The sequence below is a fragment of the Mytilus galloprovincialis genome, chromosome 6 (genome assembly GCF_965363235.1).
Source record: "Mytilus galloprovincialis chromosome 6, xbMytGall1.hap1.1, whole genome shotgun sequence".
Classification (NCBI taxonomy): domain Eukaryota; kingdom Metazoa; phylum Mollusca; class Bivalvia; order Mytilida; family Mytilidae; genus Mytilus; species Mytilus galloprovincialis.
Window position 1 is genome coordinate 42,116,857 of NC_134843.1, and position 27,435 is coordinate 42,144,291.

Here is a 27,435-nt window from a genome sequence, read left to right on the forward strand (position 1 = left end):
GAACCATGAAGAGGGGGCTGGGCTATATAATCTCCATGGAAACAATACTTGCAAATGCCAATAAATTTGCATACCAAATATCATTGACTTGACATCAGCAGTTCATCTAAAACTGATCTAATCAAAAACTAGTTCATGTAAACTATGATAAGTTTCAAAGTCATTAGACTGTGACTGAGGGGCGAGGCCAAATATTCTCCATGGAAATGAGATGTGCCAATGCTTATACAACTGAATACCAATTAACATTGGCCTACCACTAATGGTTCCCCTTGAACTAACCTAATCACAAACTAATACATGATAACTTAGAAAAATTTTCAAAGTCAATAAATAGACCATGACTAAGGGGGCAGGGCCAAATAATCTCAATGTAAATGAGATGTGCCAATGCTTATACAACTGCATACCAAATATGATTGACCTACCATTCATGGGTTCACCATAAACTAGACCTTAGCACAAACTAATACATCGACACCGTCGACGCAGGAAAAAGCATGCATATGTCTTGCTTTTTGACTCCGTCAAGGCGAGACAAACCATTATAGAATTGTTCAAAATGTTAAGATTTACATTCTGTCTATGGAATGATTGCCCTTCAATTATAAATTTCACCAATGTTTTGTGCTTTCAGCTATCTACTTGAAAAATATAACAGCTGATACAATTATTTTCGAAACAGTCCTAAAAGAAATAAATGCAAAATGAGGTACCCATTTTTGTGTTTATGTCAAAAACTCTATAGAATCAAAACATTGAGTAACTAAAACACATAGACTCAGAGATCTAGGGAATGAAAGTGCTATGCAATGGTCAGTAGTAACTTATCAAATAAACACCTGAAGTATGTATGAACACCTTTTTTATGTGCTTGTCCCAACTCGGTTTCCGGTAATTCAGTAAATATCTATGGTAGAGGTCTGTTATATCTGTATTTTGTTTGTTGTTTTGTAATATTTAGGAATATTTTTTTCTTTTGAATTTTCTCCCATTTTGTCATATAGACTTTTACAGCTGACTATTAGGTATGGGTTTTGCTCATTGCTGAAGGCCATACAGTATATTATACTGTTATATATCATTTGGACTCTGTTGGACATTTGTCTCATTTGCAATCATCCCACGCCTCCTTATTTCATATACATAGCAGAAAAAACTAGAATTGGCCAATACCTCAACACAATCATTAAATTTAAGTAAAAAACTACAATCCAATCAATGATTTTTATTACAAATCAAATTACTTGTTCAATATTAAACAAGTTCTACTAACACAACAAAATCAAATAAATGAATGAATACACTTCCAAGTCACTAAAAATGTCATGGAACATATAACATGTTTAAAATCATTAAATGATTCAACAAGTAACCACCAAAACGAATTTCAGACCATATATTCAAGTTATAATTTCACACATAACATTATCACAGATCACGCATGCAAATGGCTTAAGTAGGGAATATTTTATTAAACTTTGTTGTACCAGGGTTAGATTTTCAAACAGTTATAACAGAATTATGTTGTGTAAACAAAATATAAGATTTGTTTACAAAACATGGGGTCATACCTATTCAGCATTTGTTGAAGAAAATTTAAAAGTGTTCAGTTCATTAAAATTTTGGCAATGCAGATTCTTCATTTGGCATGCATGTAGTTGGTATGTTTACAGCTAGTCTAGCCTATATATCTAGATTATCAAATATAACAGATCCATGTTCTTCTTATAATTTGGCAAGAAAGAACCTTTTTGCAACATTTGGTGTCAACTGAACAATTAGTTCTTACGAAGGCGTGAAGTTCTTATGAAGGTTTTATTAATTTGCAAGCAACTCAAATGAAAACTAACGATGGAGAATTATAACAACATATTTTCAAATAAATTTAAAATATCTTTTTGACAACTGCTCTACCAATCTACTGGCGCTTTATGCTTAAACACTTGCAAGTTCCATTCAATTCTATCATATAAACCATCAACTAACTCTGCAATTATTTAAGAATTTTTAAGATTCAGCTTATTAGAAAATATGTGACCAACATATTTGTTATCTGATGTAAAACAAAGTAACAAGTTCGTTCATTCAACCATTACATGATCTTCTAAGAGGCTTAAAGTGTTGTTTTAGAAAAGATTATGGTTGCCAAGTAATAGTCAAACATCATTAGGTCTTTCTTGCTTTAAATAAACATTGTTATTATGAATTACTGACAGACATGTTGACTTCAAAAATATTAAAAAATAATCTCTTTTAATGAAGTTGATAATGAGATTCAGTATTAACACCTTTGTTGGTTTAATTATAAACATGACTAGATTTATACATAGCACATTCTTTCACATCTCAGTTATTTGTAATTTGTAAAAAAATATCAACTTGCAGTCATGAAAAATAGGCATTAAAATTAAATTCCAAAGTAATGTATTTCCATTCTTATGATTTCAAGAAATATTTTGTTTAGTAAATTTCCTTACATGTATTGAAAATGAAATAAATAATTATAAATTTGTTAAGTATTCAAGTTAGAATATACGTTAAGATACTTTTGGCATATGTCAATTTTCCTTCATCTCAGATATTTCAACAGATGACAAGTAAGAAGATTGTTGAACAATATGGAATATTCGTGACAAAAGACTGATCTATAACATAACTTTTCCAGTGTAAAATTCCAGTGATCCCACAGCAATTCAAAAGGAATCTGCAAATTATCACACAAGTTTTCCAGAAGAAAATGCCTGTGTCAAGTCCGGTTATCTGATATGTCAAGGGATTTTCCTATTTTCACCTGTTTTTTTCTGACTGTCTGATATTACCACAAAATTTTTACATTTGTTAATTTTCCATTATAAATTAACTGTATCTCTAAACAACAGTTTTCATTAAATGAAGAAAAACCAAATGTTTCCTTGTTAATTTATTTTGACAGTGTGTGAAGTCAGTGTTTAAATTATCACATTATCACATTTTAAAACTCACACATAAAATATATCTTTCACAGATTATTATTAAATAAAATTCACATACATAATTGTTTACATCAAGTTTTAAAATAATGCATTTTTAAATATAGGTCTTATTATACATAACGAGCACATGAGCATTTGCGTATCACACACATACATCCTCCCTTCCTTCATAACAGTTTCCATCCTCATAAGTACTACAACCCTCCCCCTCCTGTAATAATACTGTCCGCAGAACACATTCGAATACAAGCCTTTTAACCAAATATTAAACCAATGAGCACTTGTGTTGGCTCATATCACATTCATCAAATCGGCCATTTCATCGTAACTGATTCCGTCCTCATGAATACTACCACCCTCCCCTTCTGTTTTTATATTCACATTAGCACCAGCAGGTGGTACGTATGATTTGGGAATGTTCATAGAATGTACCATGTCCATATGATGAGCACGTTTTATGTGAGTTTTGAGATTTCCTTTCTGAGTAAAAGCTAGCTCACAATATGAGCACCTGTGTGGTTTTTCACCACTATGTTTCTTCATGTGGATCTGAAGAGCATTTTTCTGGTTGAATGATTTCGAACAAATTTCACAAACAAATGGTCTCTCACCTACAAGATATGAAAATTATTTCATTATAAGTATTTAATATTGCTTGGGTCTAATTAAGCATAATTCTACAGTAGCCATATACAGTAATGCAATAAATGCTATTATAGATTGTAAACATTCAATTTCTGTTTATTTCATACTTCTATTATCTTTTCAATCAACTTAATAACTAAAGCAAACAAAAACATGTATGAACAGAGATGACAACATTTAGTATAGTTTTCAAACAGTGCTTGTGTACATGGATTCCAATTTTGACATTTGTAGAAATATAAGTGGTCTTCGAATTCATGGTTTCTAGATATACATAATTTTTCTGTGGAGTTTTGAGATATTGTTTTTAGAATTTCATTGACTTATTGTTTTTTTTATACATCAGAAGTCTGTGGGCCTTTTCTTAATGCATGCTTTAAGACTATGGCTGCACACACATGTATTAACAAATCATACAAATGTTTATTCTGTAAGGGTTTCGAAACTTGTGATTTCAATTACCCATAAAATCAAAATGGTAATGTTACACCATAACATCATATATCTTAGATGGTTATTGAAAATGAAACAGAATATTATTAGTTTTAAAGCATAAAACACCAAAACTGTTAGTATAAATACAAATTGTTTCTAATTCAACTGGTTTTGTTTAACAATAACATATGTTCAAACTAAACAGTAAAAGAACATTAAATCTGCAAATGAAATACTTTTGGTAATACACATGCAATCCGCAATAGGTATGAAGGACTTTTGTATTCTTTGTCTTGGGTCTGAAAAAAGTTTACTCAGTTAAGGATGTACTTAGGTGAGGTTAGGTGAAAATTAATAAATTAAGAAGTTAAAATTGATACTTTAAGCTGGTAGAGCATCAATTCAGGATAAAAATAAGCTAAAAATATTGATAGGTCATGGACCTCCTTTTCGAGATATTTGAGATTTAAAATATGGCGGGAAAAGGCTGACTCCGACTTTTACCTTATATTTGCATTTTTATTATTAGGTCTCAAAACAAAAGAAAGAAAATTAAGAATCTTCTAAAATTTTGGTAAATGACCCTTAATGAGCTATTAAGTCTTATATGAAAAAATAAATGGCTGTTATGGGGCAAAATATGTTACATTGTATTGTATGGAAAAACACCAAGGAGTCCGAACATTTGACACAAATTCCAAAACCTCACCTAAGTACATCCTTAAAGGTCAAACTGTCAACAAATATCATATTTCCCTATGGTAATAGGGGTGGGGTATCAGAGCCCTTGAAAAAAAAAAACTATGTCACACTTTTGTTGTTAATTTGAAAATGGGTAACTAAGTGCTCTACTAAGTACTGAAAAGCGTAAAAACTTGTGGTTAAAAAAATCTTAAACAAGTGAAACTGCGAGCTAATGCTCACTGATGATACCCCCGCCAAAATATTTCGACAAACAGGAAGTTGTTGAGTGGTTAATCTGAAAACACATCACACGGTATAGCTGACTCATATAAACCCCGAAACCACATTTCAGAAATCCTTGTATTGCAGTTCCTGAGAAAAATGTGACGAAAGTTTTCATGGGACTGAGGGACTGACAGACTGATGGACAGACAAAGGTAAAACAGTATACCACCACTTTTTTAAAGCGGGGATATAATTACTAATTCAAAAGACTGCGACCAGCTTTGTAATACAAAATAATTTATCACTGGAAATAACAGAGCATTTAAGATAGTAAAGTTAGAGGTATAAATACTTATAGCTATATATACCTGTGTGTATTCGTATATGTCTCTCTAACTGACTAGGTTTCTGGAACGCTTTATTACAATGTTGACATTTGTGGTTGCCTGGCGATTTAAATCTAGGTTTACTGTCCGGTTGATGAATCATCAGATGTTCTTTTAAATGCCCGGATCTCTTGAAAGACTTATCACAAATCTTAAAAACATAAAAAAACATAGATACATGATTTATTAAATCTCAAAAATGGAATCAATGTAACTAGAAAAAATAACATACAACAAATTCCCTGGCAGCGCATGAATTTATATGTCTATGTTATTAGGCCTCTGGTGGAAAGTTGTCTTATTGGCATTTTTATCACATCTTCATATTTTTACACACTTCAAGCTGTTCATTTTTCTTCTTTTATTATAGAATTGTCATATATTTTAACAAAGTTTTTAAAAACACAATTTAAACATTTTGTTATTATGAGAATAATTCAAAACAATTTTTTCTCATTTATTTATAATTACTTTTTACATGTTAAACTCTGTATCAAAATAATATACATCTTACCACATGTACCAAGAGAAATTGTAAACAGAGAAATTATAAACTTACTTGACATTTATACTGCCGGGAAGAATCATCATAATTCTCTCCAGTGACGGGATTAACTGCCTGGGAAACATCCTGCAGACTGATATTAGCTGACTGACTGCCGTGTGTCAGATTATCATGGTCTATAGTTTGTTGTAGAAGTGCATCATCTTCAACTGTCCCATGTAAGTTATCCTCGAGACTGTCATCAAGGTCCACGTCGTCATCATCGTCATCTTCATGGTTATCATCTACTTGACCCATGTCCACCATACCCTCTACTTCAGTTATATCTGCCTGTGTAACTGTTATCTGGAAAAGAAATAAAATAATGCTTTACAAAATATTAATCTATGTTTTCAGGTCAACAATTATCACCAGCTATTCAGTTCAGGCTACCGCTGGTCTCTCGACCACCAGGGGAGAAAAGTATACTCTCATATTAAAGTTAAAAAAGATCAAGGTTTCTTATAATCACAATATTTATTTACTCACGAAAGTTGTGAAAGTAAATCGCTCACTAAATTAATTTGTTTACAGTACCTATGACAACCAATTGACTTTAAAAATAACATAAATACCTGATCACTGGGTATGGTACCATCTCCTGACACCACAAAAGAATTAGGTGCACCGTCAGCCATTACTACACTAGCACAAGACGTAGCCATCATATTCTGGTCAGTAATGCCAGACATAGGTTGTACTATAATGTTAGGGTTAATTGCTTCCTGTTGCTGCTGAATCTGAACATTCTGTATAATGTTCGGATCTGCCGTTTGTAACGCTTGAGTGAGTATGTTTGGATTTATTGTTATATTAATGTTCCCTTGCGATTGAAGCTGTTGTAACAAATTAGCATCGATCTGAACAGTTTGTGAGAATATATTAGGGTCAAGTCCCGTAATTTGCACGCCCTGGTTTCCTGTCAATTGTAACTGTATGCCTTCTAAACCTTGTAATACTTGGGTAGCTAGAGCACTTTCTGAAAGTCCTGCAAGAGGTGTGTCATTAGGTACAGTCAACTGAACAGGTAATATACCCTGACCGCCCAACATTGATTGGTCTAAATGAATCACATGACTTTGATTATTCTGATTAATTGTCATCACATTTTGCACATCATTTGCCGATACATAGTCAACATTCTGAACAGATTCTTCTGGTTCCCTTGCCTTCCTCCTTTTTGGTGGATCTGATTTGAAATGTTGTAACACGTGACTTTTACGATTTCCTGATGTCCTGAATCTTTGATCACAATGCGGACATTTAAATGGTTTAGCACCTGTATGTAGTCTCATGTGAACTTTTAAACTTCCTTTCGTAGCAAACATGGCTGCACACACGTGACATTTGTAATTCTTTGTTGCTGAAATATAAATATGTTTATGAAAGGTAATTCAATTTTAATTAATGTTTTTGTATGCTATACATATGAAACCCTTCATATTTACCAAAACATATGAAAAATTGTTAAATTTCAGGATTTAAACAAGTAGAGATTTCAGTAACCATCAAAAATACAAATTTTCACTTTCTCTAGTTGTTGGTTAAGCAAAATTGGTAAAAGAATTAATCCCATTACTAAATTTGAATTTATTAATTGAAAATTTGCCATAAACAGACCAATAACCAGTCTAAGGGAATTAACTCTAAATAAATTTCGTCATAATTCTTCATTAACTCATTAAGTGTTCACTAATTTATAATATGTGACAAGATACATATATATGACAAGAATGATTTTTTTTTCATTTAGTTGTTTTGACTGAAAGAGAACAACACATTTAAGTCTTGAAAACTAAAACAAGAAGGACAACCAACAAAAGCAATGCTAAAAACTTTTCCTATACTTTTACTAGAAGTGATATGTACACTTTTTGTGATTGCCATTGTATTTACTTATGCCATGTATTCATTTATGTTTCTCTATATATATTCAACTTATGTTTTAACACCACTGCCATATTTTCTGATGTAGCAATACTTTTTTTTTAACTTACGTTTTTTATAGTGGGGATTGTATTAAAAATTTTCTTTATGTGGCTATATTGTATTTACAACTACCATGACTCTCATAAGGCCGTCTGTCTATATGAGTTATCACTGCCATAAGTTCTCTTATGACTTTGATGTATACTTACTACTGGTGTGAGTTCTCATGTGGCTATCTAGTGTAGATTTGACAGTAAATGCTCTGCCACACGTATCACATTTGAAGGGTTTTTCCCCAGTATGTATCCGTATGTGTCTGACTAAATCACTGGGCTTCTTAAAACTTTTACTACAATGATTACACTGGTGTGCATGCTTGTACATATCATCATCCTCGTCATTATCATCATCCTAAAAACAGAAAATTGTTTCTTGAAAAATATAGAAACACGAAAGAATATGATCTTTTTAATATGATACTTATGACATCCTTAATGTAACAAACAAAGTTTGCTTCATATTTTTTTTATGTATAAAATCATATCAAAGTACAAAATATTTCAACATACGTTTTTTTCGACTGTTAGATTGCAACTATGCAATTAGTTCAAATTTCATTAACCCAATACAAGTGTCAGTAACAAAGAAACAGTGGCAGATCCTGAACTTTGCCTAAGGGGGGGCCCGCTGACTGACCTAAGGGGGGGGCCGCTCCAGTCATGCTTCAGTGATTCCCTATATAATCAACCAAATTTTTCCCACGAAAGGGGGGGCCCGGGCCCCCCCCCTGGATCCGCCTATGAGAAAGTCTTTGACAATTCTCTTCCCTTGAGTTTTGATGATGATGGAGAATGCAAAATTCTAGAATTGTTCCATCGTTCACTTCATATTTTTTAAATTGTCCACTCTTACGAAAAAATCATTTTATTTGGAACTGTTGAGTAAACAGTTTGAAGAGAACAATCATAAGATGTCTCAAAACAAAAATTTCACTTGTATTCAGCTGCAACATGTTTGAAATGCTCTGCAAAGCAATGTACAAATTTTTTATAAAATCTGTATTTTCAGACTATTTATTATCATTCTGTATATATTTCATACTTCCCAAAAAAAAAAAAAAAAATTCAAAGTAGTATTGAAACAAAGGGGAGTTAAATGAACTTTTAATGTCATCATAAAATGTTTGTATTATAAGGGGCCAGATAATAGCTATTATCATGCATACTTCTTATTATTTGTGTCTGTAAGAACTTTTACATACCACATTTATCTTTTCAAACTGTTAAAATTGGACTAATGAAGTTTTACAAACCTTGTCTGCGACAACTTTTTCTTTATCTGATGAATCTTCCAATATTTTCTTGGACACATTAAGTTGGTCTTCTTCTTGGACCTCTTCATCAATTTCTTGTGCTTGTTCTTCATAAACTAAATTCATCACAGATGATTTAGGACGTTTGTTTAAGGCTATGTCTTCTTCAATCACTAAAATAGAAATAAAAAGATTATCACACTTTAGAATATAACTTCTGTTTACAAAGCACAAAATTTCAAACCAGGACTATTGTTTAAAAAAATCAATCAAAATTACAAGGCCAATTAAAAAACAAAAGAGTTAATTTCCTATATTTACAATAAAAAAAGTTACATAAAAAAGACACCCAGTCCACATTTGTATTAAATGATTTTTTTACAGAAACTTGAATACTTTGGATTCACTATTATTTGTTGGGTACTAATTTTCTAGGTTTCCTGGAAACCAAGGAACCACTAATTCCAATGGGCCATTCCAGTTAATGTCTGCTAAAGGGGGATGGATGGTCTTTTTGAGGGGTGTAAAATTTATGTATCTTAGGGGGTGTAATTTATTTGTTTTTTTTTCATCTGACACATTCAATTATACACAAAACAAGAATGTGTCCTCAGTACACGAATGCCCCACTCGCACTATTATTTTCTATGTTCAGTGGACCGTGAAATTGGGGTAAAATCTCTAATTTGGCATTAAAATTAGAAAGATCATATCATAGGGAACATGTGTACCAAGTTTGAAGTTGATTGGACTTCAACTTCATCAAAAACTACCTCGACCAAAAACTTTAACCTGAAGCGGGACAGACGGACGGACGGACGGACGGACGAACGAACGGACGCACAGACCAGAAAACATAATGCCCCTCTACTATCGTAGGTGGGGCATAAAAATTCTGAAGTTCTTGCAGCAGTAAATAGTTTGCAAGGTAAAAATAGTTACATCATAGGGGTTACAAAATGCCTATGTCAGATCTAAGGGGTGCTTTGGTATCTAGACAGTTTTGTATCATACATTATCTGGTATTGTATTGATGACTGAATTGAATTTTGTGGAATGGATATTTATACAAAAACACCACAGGCAGTTATCTCAGAATATTTTACCAGTTTTACCAGGGATGGAAGGTATCTTCTGACAGGTTTAAGTATCAGCAAAATTCTGATGGGTACACCCCTTGGAGTAAAAAATTCTGAAAGGTCAATTTTTCCCATGAAAGCCTATCCACCCAATATGAAACTATTCCTCTGATAGGTCTTAAATTTTAGATCTGATAGGTAGTTTTTCATGATGTTTTTTCTAATAGGTATAAAACAAATCTCACCATCCGTCACCACCTGTCAGAAATTAGCTGGAATGGCCCTATTTCCTACACAATTGACAAATTTTCTTTAAGAATTTATACAGACTTTAACAAAACAAGGAATTAAAATATCCCTGAAGATACAAGTTTTTCTCAATTCACAAAAAAATAACACACACGAAAATAAATTAATAGACAGTAACAAGAACATACCATCACTATGGGTTTTCATATGTCGTTTCATCATATTATATGATTTGAATGATTCTTCACAGTATGGACATTTCTGTGATCTCTGGCGATCGTGGACAGACATATGGCGGACCAATGAACCATTAGTGGTAAATTCAGCTTTACAGAAAGTACATTGGAACTGTTTGACTGCATCGTGAGTTCTCTGATGAGATCTGAGCACACTGGCTGATATAAAACTCTTGCTACATTGATAACAGGAATATGGTTTCTCTCCTGTAACATACAATTAAAAATTACCTCAAATTATTGAAAATTTTCATTCAAAAGATGTGTCCTATGGATTCTATAATTTTGATTGGTAGAAAACAATCACATGGAATTGTAGATTGATGTTTTATTGCCCAATAAAAGGCAACATCCACGACTACATGTGATATCAACGACAATGGGTATGATTTTTTAAAATGAAACAAATGTAAGTACGTCTTTACTTATTATTTTCTAGATTTGAGATAAACATGTAATTATGATTATTATCTGCTTCCTGTTTGTAGTTTTAGTGTTTAAAAAATGTGAATGTGTATGAATCACTACTCTTCGTCAAAACACAAAAGTGTCAATGATAATAAAAAAAATTTACAACCACAAAACAAATGCACTTGACAAAAAAGTCACATGTTGAGTTGAGATCTGATGAGAATAATATAGTAAGTGTCATTTGTTTTAATTTATAATTTTATTAATCAAATATTGCTTTTTACATAAACCATAATAGAGATCTTATATGCCATGATGATATAGTTATTGAAGGATTCCTTGCACACACTAAACTAATAATATTTAGAATTACATTTACCTGTGTGAGATCTCATGTGCTGTTTAAGATGAGATGACTTCTTATAGGCTTTATCACATAAAGTACATGGGTACTGTCTCGCTCCATCATCATCGTCTTTTTGTAAGGATTCTGTCCCCTGTGGAGGCTCTGCTGGCTGTTCCTTGTCCACTGTTTCTGCTTCCTGTGCCTCCAAAATGGATATGTCACTAAAATATAAATCATTGAAAATATACTTAAATATTCATCATCAGTGCATATTCTATGTTTACTGATTGAAACTTTTTTAAAATGTCTTCCTTTTTTAAGTATTTACAATTGAAGTCAAAATACTTAATAAATTATGATACATATTGGTTTCAATTTAAATATGATCAAAACATTTTTCGTTTTAAAATATATATATGAATAAAACATCATTGGTGTGTAAAAAAGGAAAATCTTTTTATCTCCTTCCAAAATTAAAATTCAGTAATCATGCAAACTGTACATTTGTACAGGGTATTGTCGATTTTTTTGTGTAACCATGTATTATCAGAAGGCTATGTCACCAATATCTATCACACATATCTTCTTTAATTTTAATTTATGTATAAGCTTTTATAATTGTTTAGGTAATTGCAGTGTTGATATTCATAAACAAACATTCTGACAAACTTCAAAATAAAATCCAGCAATTACCATACCTTGTAGGCAGTATATTCTGCATAGAAGTACTTGGTAGACTTGTGGTCAAAGAGGTCACTCCCTGGCTAAAGTTCAATGAATTTAGGTCTTGCAGTGGTTGCCCCTGAAAATTCAATCAAAATGTCAAAAATGTTTTCCCTTCAGGTGTACTACTCATATTTTGTTTTTCACTTTAATTCATCTTTTTCGTTCAAAAAACCCATTAGTATGTAGGCTTACAATGGGAATATTGAGGAAACCATCAGCCATTTGACTCGCAATATAAAAGAACATTATAAATATTTCTAAAATATTTGGATAACAAAAATAAAATTGATCTCTTAATATTTAGTTTTTTTCTTCTAGTTTTTCTCATTTTTCATACCCTTCATTAAGTTTTATTTTTTTGTGATTTTATTTGTCAAATATACATTGTACTTTTTTTTTCATTTTACACACTGTTCATTAAGTTTTAATTGGTTGTCTCTTATCTTGAATCATATACATACATACTGTTCATATTTTTGTGGTATATACTACAAAACTTCAATCTACTTGTCTCAAACAAAACAAGTCTCCATAAATTGAATCAAGATGTTTTCCTTCCCTCTTTTACTTATCCAATTCAAGAAGACATTTTTCCTTACCTGTATTTGGAAACTGTTTGGATTAAAAATTGTCCCTTCTAGCTGGCCTCCATGCTGACTGGTAATTGAAGTCACCATAGAATCATTGAGGGGTGTAGCAAATTGGTTATTCATAGATGTGGACATCTGATTGGTTATCTGGTTGTTAAGTTGAGAGGTCATGACATTTTGAGGTTGAATTTGATTATTGATATGTTGATTCAACTGAGCAAAATTCTGCTGTCCTGTTCCTAATAAACTCTGACTAAATGTCTGTGGCTGACCAAATATCTAAAACATAAAAACAACATACTGTTATACTTATAATCACAGATTCATTATTGATAGTGCAGTAAGGGACGACATCAAAAGATCGATGTAGGATAAAAAACTTAAATCAAATAGTTTGGGGGTGGGGGGGTTAAAATTCTACAAGTTTTGTATATCTAAAATCGATTTTTACATATATCCCTATTGGTAAATCAATTTTTCCCAAATTAAGTTAAGAGGGGGGTGGGGGTGTCAGTGAAAAAACTATGTGAATTAAGTTTTTAATCCTACATTGAAGTTTTGATGTCGTCCCTAAATTGTCAGTGGTTCTCATTATTGGATAAGGCTTTTTTTTTTGGTCCCTTTTTTTGTCCCTTCAGCAGTCATTACAGATACTTGGTAGTCTGTGTTGAATGAATGCATAATGTGTCTAATCTTTTGTCATCCAGAGCTTCATATATGATATAGATAGACCATATTCTATCATTCAATTTGTTCTGAATTTATGAGAAATATTTTCGAATAGACATTTACCAAAACGAATCAAAGAAACGATCACAGAATAATTTTAATGTGATATTTGGTTGCTATCTCCTTGACGTGTACTCCTCATCTTTTATTCACATTAAAAAAAGGATTTTAATTTTTACATGTAAATGTATGAAAATAATTCATATATGCAGTTGGACACTGATTGTGTTAATGAAAATTAATCAAAAATGATTTGGTCACATAATCTTATGCTAAAAAGGCCAAATAAAAAAGTATGTGTGGTTCCAGTTACATCTGAAAATATGTTAAGGTAAGTAGGTAGGGATTTTTTTTTTTTTTTATATATTTTTCTTTTTCATTGAGTTTATGGGAGCAACATTCTGACTTTAACAGTGCTAATTGAAAAATGACAATAAAATCTTTAGGGTAGGCTATTTTTAAGCCGAAGAAGTAGGGACGGTAGGGTTACTGGAACCACACATACATTTTTTTTTTGCCTAATAAGATATTCACCTGATGGTTAAGAGTTTGCTGGAACTGTTGGTCCAGACTAGCAGAATTGAGAGCATCCTGAATACTGGCCTGTGCTAGGCCATCATTCTGATTAATGTTACCGGATTGGTCAGTTTGCTGAAGGACAAGGTCAGCCAAATTGTTTTCCTCCACAAGATCAGCCTGGTCTTTGTCTGTAGCGTCTTGACTATCTTCACCGACATCCTGTCCATCGTTCTGTAAGGCTTGGAGAGCCAACTCATGTCTGAAGAACAGTATAACATATCACATGACATCTCATTTATTTTGTTGATTTCAGTCTATCAAATATTGTTTGGAAAGGTAAAAAATAACATATTTTTACAATTTATTATTTACCGGTAATCTTTTATTCAACTTAAAACAGATTAGGATTAAATTTGTTCACAAAAATCTCCTACTTACAATTAGTTCTTTTTTTTTTTAAATCAGACAGAATCAGATTTAAATTTATCACAGGTCTGCATTTTGATAATCAGGAAATTGAAAAAAAATATATTCTAAAGGAGGATATACTTTTTCTTTACTTTTCAATGGTGCTGAGATTTGATCTCCAAAATTTTATTTAAAATCACATGGCACATAACATTTCCAATTTTAAATGCCTCAAAAGTAACAACACTCTTAACTTTCTGTGCAAGAACCATTACATAATATCAAAGCTAGGTTCAGGAATAACCAAGATTTATTTCTTTTCCAATTTTTTTGATAAATAAAAAAATACATATTCTTGAAAAAGATTGAATCTTGAAGCAGGAATATTCATCTATTTTATACTAACCTGTGTGTTTTCATATGCTTTTTACAGTTGACCGATGTTTTGAATGTTTTTTGACAATAGGGACACATGAATGGTCTAACTTCACTATGTGTTGACATGTGACGTTTCAGACTTCCATTAGTGGTAAACATACTATCACAGATGAGGCACTTGTAAGCTTTCAACCCTGTATGTGTTCTGATGTGAGCTTTCAGGACACCACTGGAAACAAATGCCTTCATACACTGAATACATTTGTATGGTTTCTCCCCTGTAAATAAAAAGTATATGTTTATAAGTAAATGTATATTTTTTAATAACATTCAGTAATACTGTACATATGTTTTTGGTGTCTTGCTATTTTACAATTTTTTTATTTAATATCATTTACTTTGCTTAAATAGATATTTTATGGGTTTTACTCATTGTTGAAGGCTGTACAGTGAGTGACCTATGGTTGAAAATTTCTGTGTAATTTTGTCTCTTGTGTAGAGTTGTCTCATTGGCAATAATACCACATCTTCTTATTTTTATATTTGTACATTTACCTTGCCTTAACAAGTGTACTTTGATTTTTTAACTTACAGTTTATATATACAGATGTATTTTACATCATGCTATTAGCCTTTAAAGGTTTATCCTACATGTATATAAGGCTATTACCAAATGATGTTATGTCTACGCAAGCTTGTTCAAAATAAGTACATGAGTATGATGGAGAAATGGGATACAATCAACTTATTGTTAAATAAAATTCTCTTAGTTATTTCCCATTATAAATCAAATTCTTACTTTTTATTATGAATCAGACAAATATAACTTTTTGCATATTACAAATAATTTAAATAATTATTATTTATATAAAAAATTCATGCAAATAAAATGCATGTCTAAATCAAGGTTTACTAACTTCAGTAAAAATTAAAATAAGTCACAAGAGGTCCAAAAAAGTTAGCAAACCTATTTTAGACTTCTAACAAACTTGTAACAAGAGAGTAGAATCACTTTTTAAAACTTTCTATAAACTTAACAAATTGATTATAAAAAAAACCAAAAAAAAAACCAAAGGGTAATTATTTTCATTCATTAGCAATACCTATCCTGATTATCAACAATTAAGCACCTCAAATTTGGTAGGAAGTTTGTATTACCTGTATGAGATCGTACATGCTGTTTCAGATGACTGGATTTTTTGTATCCACGTGAACAGAATCCACATTTATATGGTCTATCCACACTAGCAGCTTCTCCAAGGTATTGATTCAACAAATTATTTCTTGGTGGTTGCTGAATTAGACCTGAAATGAAATTTAATGATGAAATTTATGTATTTATACATTGTTTGACCCTTTAATTCACTAGTTGTCAAAATTACAGATCTATATTTTTGTCTATAAAGACAATTTAATCAATATGCATGTGGATTATTTAAAATCAGAATATTTAAAATATTTTTACCTTCATAACAAGGATATGATAAAAAGGAGAAGTTGGTTGTACATGTGGTTTCCACTCGCTGAACTAGTATAAATTATTCTTTAGGGGGCATTAGTATCCGACCTCTGATTTTGGGATTTTCTCACTGTCTTGAAGATCTATTGGTAGCCATGGCTTTTTTCTGCTCATGGTCTTGTTGACACATTCACGGTTTTCATTTTCTATCTTTGACTTATCAGAAAGACAGCAAGGCATAAAAGCCAGATAAAAGTTTGAAATATGCATGTCAGTCCATTATTTTCTATGTATTACATTCTACATATTAATTTCCAAACATTTATCACAGAGGTGTACCTACCTGTATCAGTAATTAATATTGGTTCCTGAAGTGGTATATCTGGAACCAAGTCCTGTTTATTGGCTCTCCTAAACATTCGTTTAGGTCTTTTATCCATATCGCCATCTCTAAAATGTGATGTGATGTGACTCTTCCTGTGGGCAGATGTCCTAAAACTCTTTTCACATTGAGGACAATCAAATGGCTTAGCACCTGAAATAAAAGACAAAAGTTAACTAAATATCTGTACTTTTTTTTTTTAACTTTGACTCTGTGTGTATCACAAATTAGCACTTTACTACTAAAGGCAATGTAAACTTAAATAATTGGTCACTTATTCATATCATTATGAAATAAAGTATGCATTTTATCCACTCAGAACTGCATCTATATTAAACAAATTTTTAAGGAGGGCATGTTTACAGAATTTCATGTCTGAAAACTAACAATTTGATTTGTTTACAAGTAAATCATGGAAGAAATTCATGTTTTTGATGTTGTTGCTTTTTTTAAAATGATACATGTATTGTAGTATTTTTAGGTTGCAAAAACACTTTCCCCGTACTTAATTTGCATCTTTTGCATTGAAAAGTATATCTTCCTTTAGAAAACAGAAGTTCATGGAAGGACTATTAGGGCAGCAGATTGCAGAGAAAGGGTTGAGGACTACTGTTCCCTCTATTGTAGTCTAGCTTTGACAATGCACAGAGCATGATTCAATGTTTTGTCTGTAATAGCTTTTTCTTCTGACAATTGCATTTGTAGTGTTTAAGACAGTAAGTGTTTCTTACCCGTATGCATTCTTAAATGAACTTTCAAACTGCCTTGAGTGGAAAACATTTTAGTACACAAATCACATTTATAATCTTTAATTCCAGAGTGAGTTTTAATATGAGCTGTCAATGTACTTTTCACAGCGAAAGATCGGAAGCACTGGGTACACTTATAAGGCTTTTCATGAGTATGGATACGAATATGACGAACTAGATCACTAGGTTTCTTGAATTCTTTCGCACAATATGTACACTGATGCCATCTCACTCCATTTACCTACAAAATACAAGTAAAATGTGTTGATTCTAACATTTCAATTTCCTAAGAATGACAGTGTTCTCCCCAGAAATTTTGGATAGTATCACATTTGGCGTAAAAAAAAATGTATTTTTTTCAATGTAATTTGTCGCGTCGTGGCAATGCACTATTTCCATTATGATATATGCGTTATTGTTTATTACAAAATGTATTATATTTTTTGTATGCTATAGGTCCTTATTTGGTGAATAAAATATTCTTTTCAACCCTATTTTTTGTGTCAATATTGTTGAATTCATGACTGAGAATACAATTAAACTATAACCATGATAACAGTATTCTCAGTTTATGTTTTCTGTATTCATTTATAGTTCCAGAATTATTTTTTCCTCTTGGGCCAAATAAAAATATATGTGTGGTTCCAGTTACCCTACCCACCCAGTTAAAAAAAAAATCTTTATCATGTCTATGAAATATATTGGTTCTTGGTATTGAATGAATCAGTCCCAGTTGTTTCTTTTTATCAAAATGATATATATTCTTAACAAAGTTATCTAACAAAAAGTCTGTTAAATATTATTTGTAGATTTATTCAACATTTCAATGTCAGAGATTTTCATTAAACTAAAATCAAAATATTGCAATGCTAATAATACATACAGGGTACTTATAAATTTGTGTAAATAATCAAAATAATATAAAATCAAACAAATAATTTTCCATAAAAAAAATATATATGATTTTCATTTAAGCAGACAAGCATTTGGTTTTCTCGTTTGAACTGATTTATATTTTGTCATTCTGACTTTTATAACTGTCAATGGGGTAAGGGTTTTGCTCATTGTTGAAGGTCATATGATGACCCATAGTTGGTTACATTTATATCATTTGATCTCTGGTAGATAACTGTCTCACTGGCAATCATACCACATCTCCTTAGTGTATACTGTTGCAGAGTAAAGCAATCACCAATAAATCAATCAATCTCTCTTCTTTTATGGTAGCTAATGACAACAGCCAAATTATATGATTGTCATGATTTCCAAAGGGACATAATAAGGTACTTATACAAATTATAATACCAACCTTTCTTAAATTAAGATATAGATTTATAAAGATTATGATATATTTGTATTGTAATTATTTTTATATTCAAAACTGATGATGGTTCCCTCTTATTTTTTTTTATCTTTAATTATAGTTATTTTCCATACCTTTCTAATAATATGCTTTTTGACAGAACCAGTAGCAGAATCTTGCAGTGTCATGGTTGTCACTGTCTGTGTTATCGGTGTATGCTGTAATACAGAGATAGGCATTGGAGCAACAGGTACCAGTTCTGTACCAGAAGTTGACGGCACTACTGTCCCAGTTCCTGTTTCACCACTAGGAAGACCACTATTCTCTAAGGCTTGCTGCAGAATATCACTATTTGAAACCTGAAAAATGAAAATTACCTAAATTCATATTTTTGGGAAAAATAGTTGGTTATTAAAAATGGATTTTGTTGGAATCCCTTTATCCCTGAACATTATTCCTGTTCCAGCAGATGCAGTTTAGAATGTAATATTCTTTATAGGTAATTTTTGGTTGAGAATTTTTCTTTTCTCTGTAATATCTATCTTACGAAATTTAAAGTCTAGCAGTACATTAATAATACTTATTTTGAAATATATCAAACCCTTTATATCAAATTTCTACTTTCACATTATTCGAGCGTCACTGATGAGTCTTTTTTAGACGAAACGCGTGTCTGGCGTATATACTAAATTTAGTCCTGGTATCTATGATGAGTTTATTTATTATACAATAAACCTACTATTTTTTGGCGATACTTTATTTTGTTTAGCCATTTTTAGCCAACTTATTTCTTTCTTTTCAATGTTTTCTGACTTTCTTGATGGATATATAAAAGTGAAGATTCAAGTATAACACTTCTCTACTATTTATATTACATTATTTCTTAACTCTGACAGGAAAATAAATTCACCGAGAGAACTAGATGATGTATTGTAAATTCCTAAATTATTGTGATGTTTTTATTATTGCGAAAAATGCAAAAGGTTTATAACCACAATAATTTTCTCTCATTTTTACTATACTTGATTTTTCTCAATATCACAGAAATCAAAATTGCATTTTAGTCTAAAATTAGGGTAAAACGACAAAATAGCAATAATAAATGCATGCAATCTTTTATAATTTACAGTATATAGTACGGTTCTAACCTGTTGTCCATCAATCTCCTGTAATTGATTTTCTGTAGCGTGTTGATTGGATTCGTCCTGATCAGCTGGTTGTTCTGACAAACCTAAAATCTGGTTTATAACCATGTCATTCTGTTCTTCTGTTATCAATTGTTTACCAGAATCATTAGGCATTGGAATCTCCTACAAAATTCATTTCCAGAATATGAATGACAAAAGCTGAGAAATCTTCAACAATAACACAAGCATAAATACAAAATTATTGAAATTATTTGAACTAAACAAAGTATGCAAGATGGACAATAAAAATAGTGAGAGAAAAATAAGAAAGGACTCTTTACTTCTATTTGAAGATATTTTACTATTGTGGGACTTTCAAGTGAGAGGTTTTGCTAGCTATAAAACCAGGTTCAATCTATTATTTTTTTACATATGAAATGTCTGTATCAAGTTAGGAAAATGACAGTTGTTACCCATTCATTTAAAGTGTTTGACCTTTGGATTTTGACATTTGATAAGGGACTTTCCGTTTATAATTTCCTTTGGAGTTCAGTAATTTTGTTTTTAACTTTTTAACTAGTAAAAGCCAAACAAAATTTAAAATACTACATACTGTTTGTTCTGCATGTTCACGACTAATATGAGCATTCAAACTTCCAAGCTTTTTAAATACACAGCTGCATTCACTACATCTGAATGTTTGAAACTCCTGTCCATCTTCAGGCAGTGTATGCACTCTCTAGAAAAGAAGTTCATGATTATATTAATGTACAAAGGTTTGAACAATGTGTGTGTAAGATGAATATGATAAAAGTTTAACTTTTTATAATTTAATAATTCTACATTGTTAAAGCCTTTTTCTTGTATCCTAACTAAGAAAGCCATACCACATTATAAGCCAAAAATTAATGCTTTAATTTTTTTCTTAAAAAAAAATCAAATTTAAGCAGTCCAATGCTAATGCATATTTGACAAAGTGCCCTTTTCCAACAGTCTTTTCTTTTCAAAAAATGACAGCTGCATGAGACTCTCTCTAATACAGGGATAAAATACTAACCAGAATGATACATAATACAAGTAGAAAATCAACTTTTAATGAATACATAAAACTTTCTCAGTGAAAATAATCCTGATCAAAAGGCACCAAACATCATAATCACATATGCTTCAGTGTTCTCCCCAGAAATTTTGGATAGCATCACATTTGGCGTAAAAAAAAAATTTTTTTTTTTCAATGTAAGTTGTCGCGTCGTGGCAATGCTCTATTTTCATTATGATATATGCATTATTGTTTATTACAAAATGTATTATATTTTTTGAATGCTATAGGTCCGTATTTGGTGAATAAAATATTCTTTTCAACCCTATTCTTTGTGCCAATATTGTTGAATTCATGACTGAGAATACAATTAAACTATAACCATGATAACAGTATTCTCAGTTTATGTTTTCTATATTCCTATATAGTTCCAGAATTATTTTTTCCTCTTGGGCCAAAAAAAAATATATGTGTGGTTCCAGTTACCCTACCTACCCAGTTAAAAAAAAATCTTTATCATGTCTATGGAATATATTGGTTCATGGTATTCAATGAATCAGTCCCAGTTGTTTCTTTTTATCAAAATGATATATATTCCTTACAAAGTTATCTAACAAAAATTCTGTTAATGCTTAGTTTTCTATTAGGTATCATTGTTTTCTGTCTACTGTGCCATTTGTGCAAATGTAGTTATTATCGTAAAATACGGATTTTTGTCATATCTGGTCTGGTTCCGACCAGTAGTTTACACTAAAATATTAAATGGCCGCCGAAAGCAATGAAAAATACGAAAATAAACAATGTTTGACAAAGAGATTTGGAATGAATATGGCGTTTTTAATACATTAAATGGATGAAACATAAACTAAAGCCAATTATGATCACTTTCTCAAGAAAGACCAAAACTTATTTAGCTCATAATCAAACTTTTCACTCTCGATTTACAAAAAGTGATAGGAAGAGAAAGAAAGTAATACTACTGTAATATTTTGCAGACCATGTGGTATTAATCATGTCACAAGTGACAGCTTGGGGTATTCCTATCCAAACAGTTATCCACCAAAGGGCAATTAACACCTATTTGATCACTCTTAATTGTCTATTGTCGACTTCAAAGGGATTAAAGGTGATATATTTTTTATGATCATAAGTGGTAATTAGATGAAAGTTCAAAATTAAGGACATGGCTTTGCCATATAAAAATGAGAAACATAACATCCTCAAAATAATTATAGCGTCGCGGGAAGAAAATATAGTGTTGCGGTACTGCGACGCTAAAACGGCCTGGGGAGAACACTGTGCTTATTCTGGAAACAATTGTTAAAGCATGTTGTCCAGACCTTCATTTCTGCCACAACAAAAGATCTCATAATTATAAGCAAAGATGAAAATAATTCAAGTCATAAATAAAATTATGAAAACTCATTTTGAAACTTTGCAAGTTTAACATCTTACTTTAATATGAGCTCTAAGATTTCCTTTCTGAGCAAACACGTGAGGGCAGAAATCACACATAAAAGGTTTATCTCCAGTATGTTTACTCATGTGTATACGGAGAGCTCCTTTCTGGTTAAATGCTCTGTTACACAAAGTACATTTATAAGGCCTTTCTCCTGCAAAGACAATATATATTATATATAAATGCCATTCAATATCACTTATTTTCAAGAAGATAGTTCTAAATCTAATCATTACTTTATTTATAAATTCATATTTTAGAAGCATTGACATTTTTGGTAAACATATACTGCTGCCATTGGGTTGCAGTCATCCTTTTTGATATCAAAGAAGTGAAAACATTTTTTGATTTTGTACCAGAATACTGATTTTTCATGGTTACTGTATCTCACTTTATAACACAGTATTCGCTTATAACAAAAAATAGAAAAGTGCTAATTGAAATGAAAACAGAATTTTCTTCTGTCTGAAACAAATCCCAACATTATAGCATTTTCTGGATAAAAGGGGAATAACTCAGATATCTTTTGGTACATTCCAAAATTAAAAAAGTTTTCCAAAAATTTTAACAGCAAATTTCAATAACACAATATCAGTATTAAAATTGAAAATACAAAAAATATTTTTGTCTTGTGCATCCAAAGTAATAACAACCTCAGTAATAATTTACATCTTTTTGGGTAGGTTTTGACATACTGAATTTTAACTAGTTTTGATATTACCTGTATGGATACGATTGTGTCTGACCAACTGACTAGGTTTCTGGAACATTTTTCCACAATGCTGACATTTGTAATGAAAAGATGACCTATCAACATTTCTTTTGTAAGGTCTGTGTGTCAATGAGGCTCTGAAATGTTATAAATAATTCTACTATAAAAATTAACAATAACTACAATTTAAATGATTATCAAATGTCGACATATTAAGATTTAGAAAAATTCACTCATGGAACGGACAATTTGCAGATCCTTCCTAACGGCTGTGATTGTGTATGGTGAATACTAGTAACTGTCAGAGATCCACTTTGAAATATCTCATTGTAAATTTATATCTATAAACCTTATTTCTCTTTCATTGATCATCTTAATTTTACTAAACAATCTTAGCTTCATTTCAGATTTCAAGATGAAGAACAGCAACTCATGGGTTCGTTTGATAAATGGTTATTTCCCAGTGTATAACACGATTCTTGTTAGAAAAAACCCATCTGAATCCAGCCTATTTATCATTAATTTGTTCATTATCATTCTGCTTAAACAAATGTTGATAGATCTTCCATTATGAAAAGAATAAAAAAATCTCTATATATGTTCTGTAACACATGTATCCTGGTCACAAATAACATGTTCAAATACTCACTTAATTTTATAATGCTGTTTCATGTGTTCTCTAAGAATAGCTGGTTTATTAAACTGCATGTTACACTGTTTGCATGGATAAGACTTCATCCCCGATTCTTCCTGTCTGTGTTCCAGTAAATGTTTGTTTAGTTGAGACTATCAAATAATCAAGAGTTATCTCCCATTAAAAATCTTATTATTTATCAATTTGATGGCTTATACTTCTCTATGTTTAGTTTTGCATCAGATAACATTAAGTTGGGTGATTTTCAGACGTATAACTGATATTCAATAATTGAAGAGTATTTGTAAAACTCAGGGTATATTACTTAAACTAGTAATACCATGGCAAAACATGTTACATCATAAGATTTGTGATTTTTTTTTATTGAAAGCTTTTACCTTTGATCTTTTAATCTGCCATGCATATTACAAAACAAAAAAAAAACAAAAAAACATAGGGGTGGTACATGTATGTAAGAAATGGTAAAATATGAAAATACTTTTTTTTGTACATTGCAAGTAATTATATATAATGTTTAGCTATTTTATGGCTTGTTTGGTGCTTAAAAACAGCTTTGCTTAAATATTTTTTTCTATGTATTCATATTTGGATGTATCCAGTACTTAGATACATGTATTACATATAATATGTTGTATAAATAATTTGTAGGTAATCTTTTCATAATACAGAAATAGTGTAGATATATATTTTCACATTATATTGATTATAATATAAATATTGAAGGAGATTTATATTAATTTTTTGAAAAACAAAATCTACTATGTTTTTTGATTGCCGATATAATATACACTTATTCAAAAACAAAAATGTCTTTACTGTTGCTGTAATGTATTCTGAATTGCTGTATCAATGATGTTAGTATTTCACATGTACAGCTCAATAAATATGATTTTTAACAATCACTAAATATTTTCTTGTCCTCCTACCATAAAATGCAATCATTTCTTTACCTGCACACCAAATTCGTCCCCACACTCTGTGCACATCAATGTTTCGTCTTTTTCGTGCAACATTATGTGAGCTTTAAGACTAGCAATACGTGAGAATGTCTTGCCGCATTCTGGACAGGTTGGTTCCCCATCCAGTGGCACATGGGTGGCCTGATGTAATTTGAGGTTCTCTTCGATATTGAAGGAGCTGTTGCATTGTGAGCAGCGAAATGGCTTGTCTTCATCATGGGTCTTTATATGTCTTTGAAGTTGGTTCCATTTTGGGAATATTTTATCACAAGACTCACATGGAAATGGGCCCTAAATATCAAAATAAAAATACACATACATGTACTATAATCTTACATTAAAAAATGTAAGTACAAGTAAAAAAATAATAAATAAAAAAAAAAAAAAAAAGTAAATACAAAGTAATTATAGTTCATCTTACATACAAGTCCATGTTATCAGAAACAAAATAAAAGATTGGTAGCGTGACTGAAAATTGTTGTTTGACTTAATTCGTACGAAGTTCAAACAGATACATTAAAGAATTCTTGTTGCATTTCATTTTAACAGTTTTAAGAGTTTTTTTTGTCAATTTATATGATCCTTTTATGAAAATTTAATTTGGTTTATATTTTTAAAATGATTCAAGTTTAAATCAAGCTATTAAACTTTAGTTTGTACCTTTCCAACAGGAGGTTTGATCTCTGCCTTTTTTGGTTCAATAATTTGTATTGGCTGCTGCTGCTGTTGTTGTTGCTGTTGAAGGGGAGGTAAAAATTCCAAAGTTTGAATCTGGGTCCCTTCTGGTAACTGTTCAAACACCACATGTTCAACATGGAGTTGCTGTGGATCAAAGTTGGCTAATGTGATTTGATTTGGGTCTATGTTTTCTTGCTGGTTCGGGTCAACATGTTGTTCTACAAATGCAACAATTTCTCCAGTATCAGACACATGAGCTACATGTGCTATGGTGGCTTGGCTAAGAAATTGTGCATAATCAACTGCAAAAAACACAATAAAAACATTACAGTACATAATATTTATTCAATACGTTTATACATTGTCAGTTTATTATCAATCTATGAGTTTGACTCTTCCTCGAGTATCTTTAATCCCTCTTTTATATTTGTTATAAATACCTTCTTCACTTGCTATTCAACATATAATGTAACTTGATTTAAAGTGAAAAGATTGAGTTACATGTATTAAAAGGAAACAAATAAACTGTTATCACAGAGATATGTCTCGCTTTTTTGTAATTTTGATAATTTAAATGTTGAAATTAAAATAGCAATAATTTAACATTTTACATTTGTTAGGTAAATATAATATTCAAAGTCAATGAACCATGACTGAGGTACATGGCTAATCAATCTACATGTAGATGAGATGTGCCAGTGCTAATACATATGCATCGATTCCAAATATTATTGACTAACTATACATGTCAATCTCTAGCAGGACCCGGGAAATGACAAAAATATGAGAATTGCTTACGTACATAGTGTAAGCGGGATACTGGAATCTGACAAAACAGTAAGCGGGATCCAGAATCAGAACCCCCCAATGAGACCCCCTTTGTTGGGGTAGCTGTCTCATTGATTATACTTGTACATGTATATTGTATACCCTATATATCCTTTCATAAAAGAGTAATAAAGAGACCACTTTCATTTGAGCCAGTACATTGGTTCAACTATGAACTGACCTACAACATCTCTTCTGTTTTATGAACTTAGAATTGGGTCTCACTGTTCAGCATATGACAATCAAAAACACTAAGTTTTGTACTAGTCCAAATGATTACGACGTCTGGCAAGGCTATTTTTAAAAATTCTGGGACGCTGTCTTACATTGTCTTAAAGGAAGAACGTCCCTAAAAAAAATAAAACAGCGTTGCCAGACATCATAATTATTTGTACTAGTTATTCAAAGCAAGAATACAAATCCTTGTTCAAAGCAAGGATTTGTATAAAACCCATGTTCAAAGGAATAGCATTCTTTTATGGATAAAGATTTAAATGTTTGAAATTCTATGTCACTATCACTTCTAAAAATTTGGCAGTTTGTGTTTAAAACTAAATACAAGTCATAGAATAGCATATGTATCTGCTTTCTAAAAAGTAGTGTTAATGAAAAGATAAGCCTTACAAAATTGCGACACTAACCCTAAGTGAAAAATATGCATCCCTAGACGAAACTGGGAACAACATCTTGGGCAAGACTTCATGTTAACAAAATTGAACAAAAACTGTGCAAGTCTATTTGAGATTTTTAGTCCAACTCCGGGTAAACAGAAAGTAAAAGTAGGCGGACGCGAGAGACGAAATTTGACTAAAAAATGGACACAAGTTGTAATAAGCCTGCAAGACAGCCAGGAAAGGCATCTTGGTTTTGGCTGTCAAGACCGTCGTAATAATTGAAAAGTACGGAATATCTCCAAAGGTTTAGACATGACAAAAAAAATTTTAACAAGTAAATAGTTTTAATTTCAATATTTCTACGCGTGTTGAGTAGGAATATTGTCAAGTTCAAGTTCCCTAACAGATCATTGCGCCCAAATGTCCGGACAATGAACGCAGTGCACTATCTGGCCACAAAAGCAGCATTACTACCGACTCAGCCTGATTAAACATATTGTTAAAGAATATTTGTTCTTGTTTGTAATATCTTCTCAGTATCAAACCTCACCACCAATGTTCTCTAGCTGTATTTGAGTTGTATTTGGCTCTTCAAGGGACATATTTTGACAAAAATTAATCCAAAATGGCGGTGATATGTTCAGCCATAGAAACGAGGCTAATTG

The 27,435-nt window shown here is 31.3% G+C and overlaps 1 protein-coding gene across 1 annotated transcript; it reads right to left on the reverse strand.

Annotated features, from left to right (window-relative positions):
- Positions 1-1,213: 1,213 nt before the first annotated feature.
- On the reverse strand, positions 1,214-27,435 carry LOC143079608 (zinc finger protein 236-like). Its single transcript, XM_076255038.1, has 24 exons — positions 27,321-27,435; positions 25,311-25,630; positions 24,642-24,941; positions 23,686-23,822; positions 23,046-23,173; positions 22,321-22,478; positions 20,440-20,565; positions 19,848-20,009; positions 18,834-19,058; positions 17,379-17,637; positions 16,609-16,800; positions 15,965-16,111; positions 14,835-15,084; positions 14,036-14,279; positions 12,782-13,051; positions 12,155-12,258; positions 11,490-11,677; positions 10,652-10,906; positions 9,136-9,308; positions 8,033-8,234; positions 6,470-7,257; positions 5,910-6,200; positions 5,333-5,501; positions 1,214-3,586 (listed from the first exon to the last, which is right to left on the reverse strand). The coding sequence occupies exons 1-24, from the start codon at positions 27,370-27,372 to the stop codon at positions 3,267-3,269; spliced, it is 5,460 nt and encodes a 1,819-aa protein (XP_076111153.1). The 5' UTR covers positions 27,373-27,435; the 3' UTR covers positions 1,214-3,266.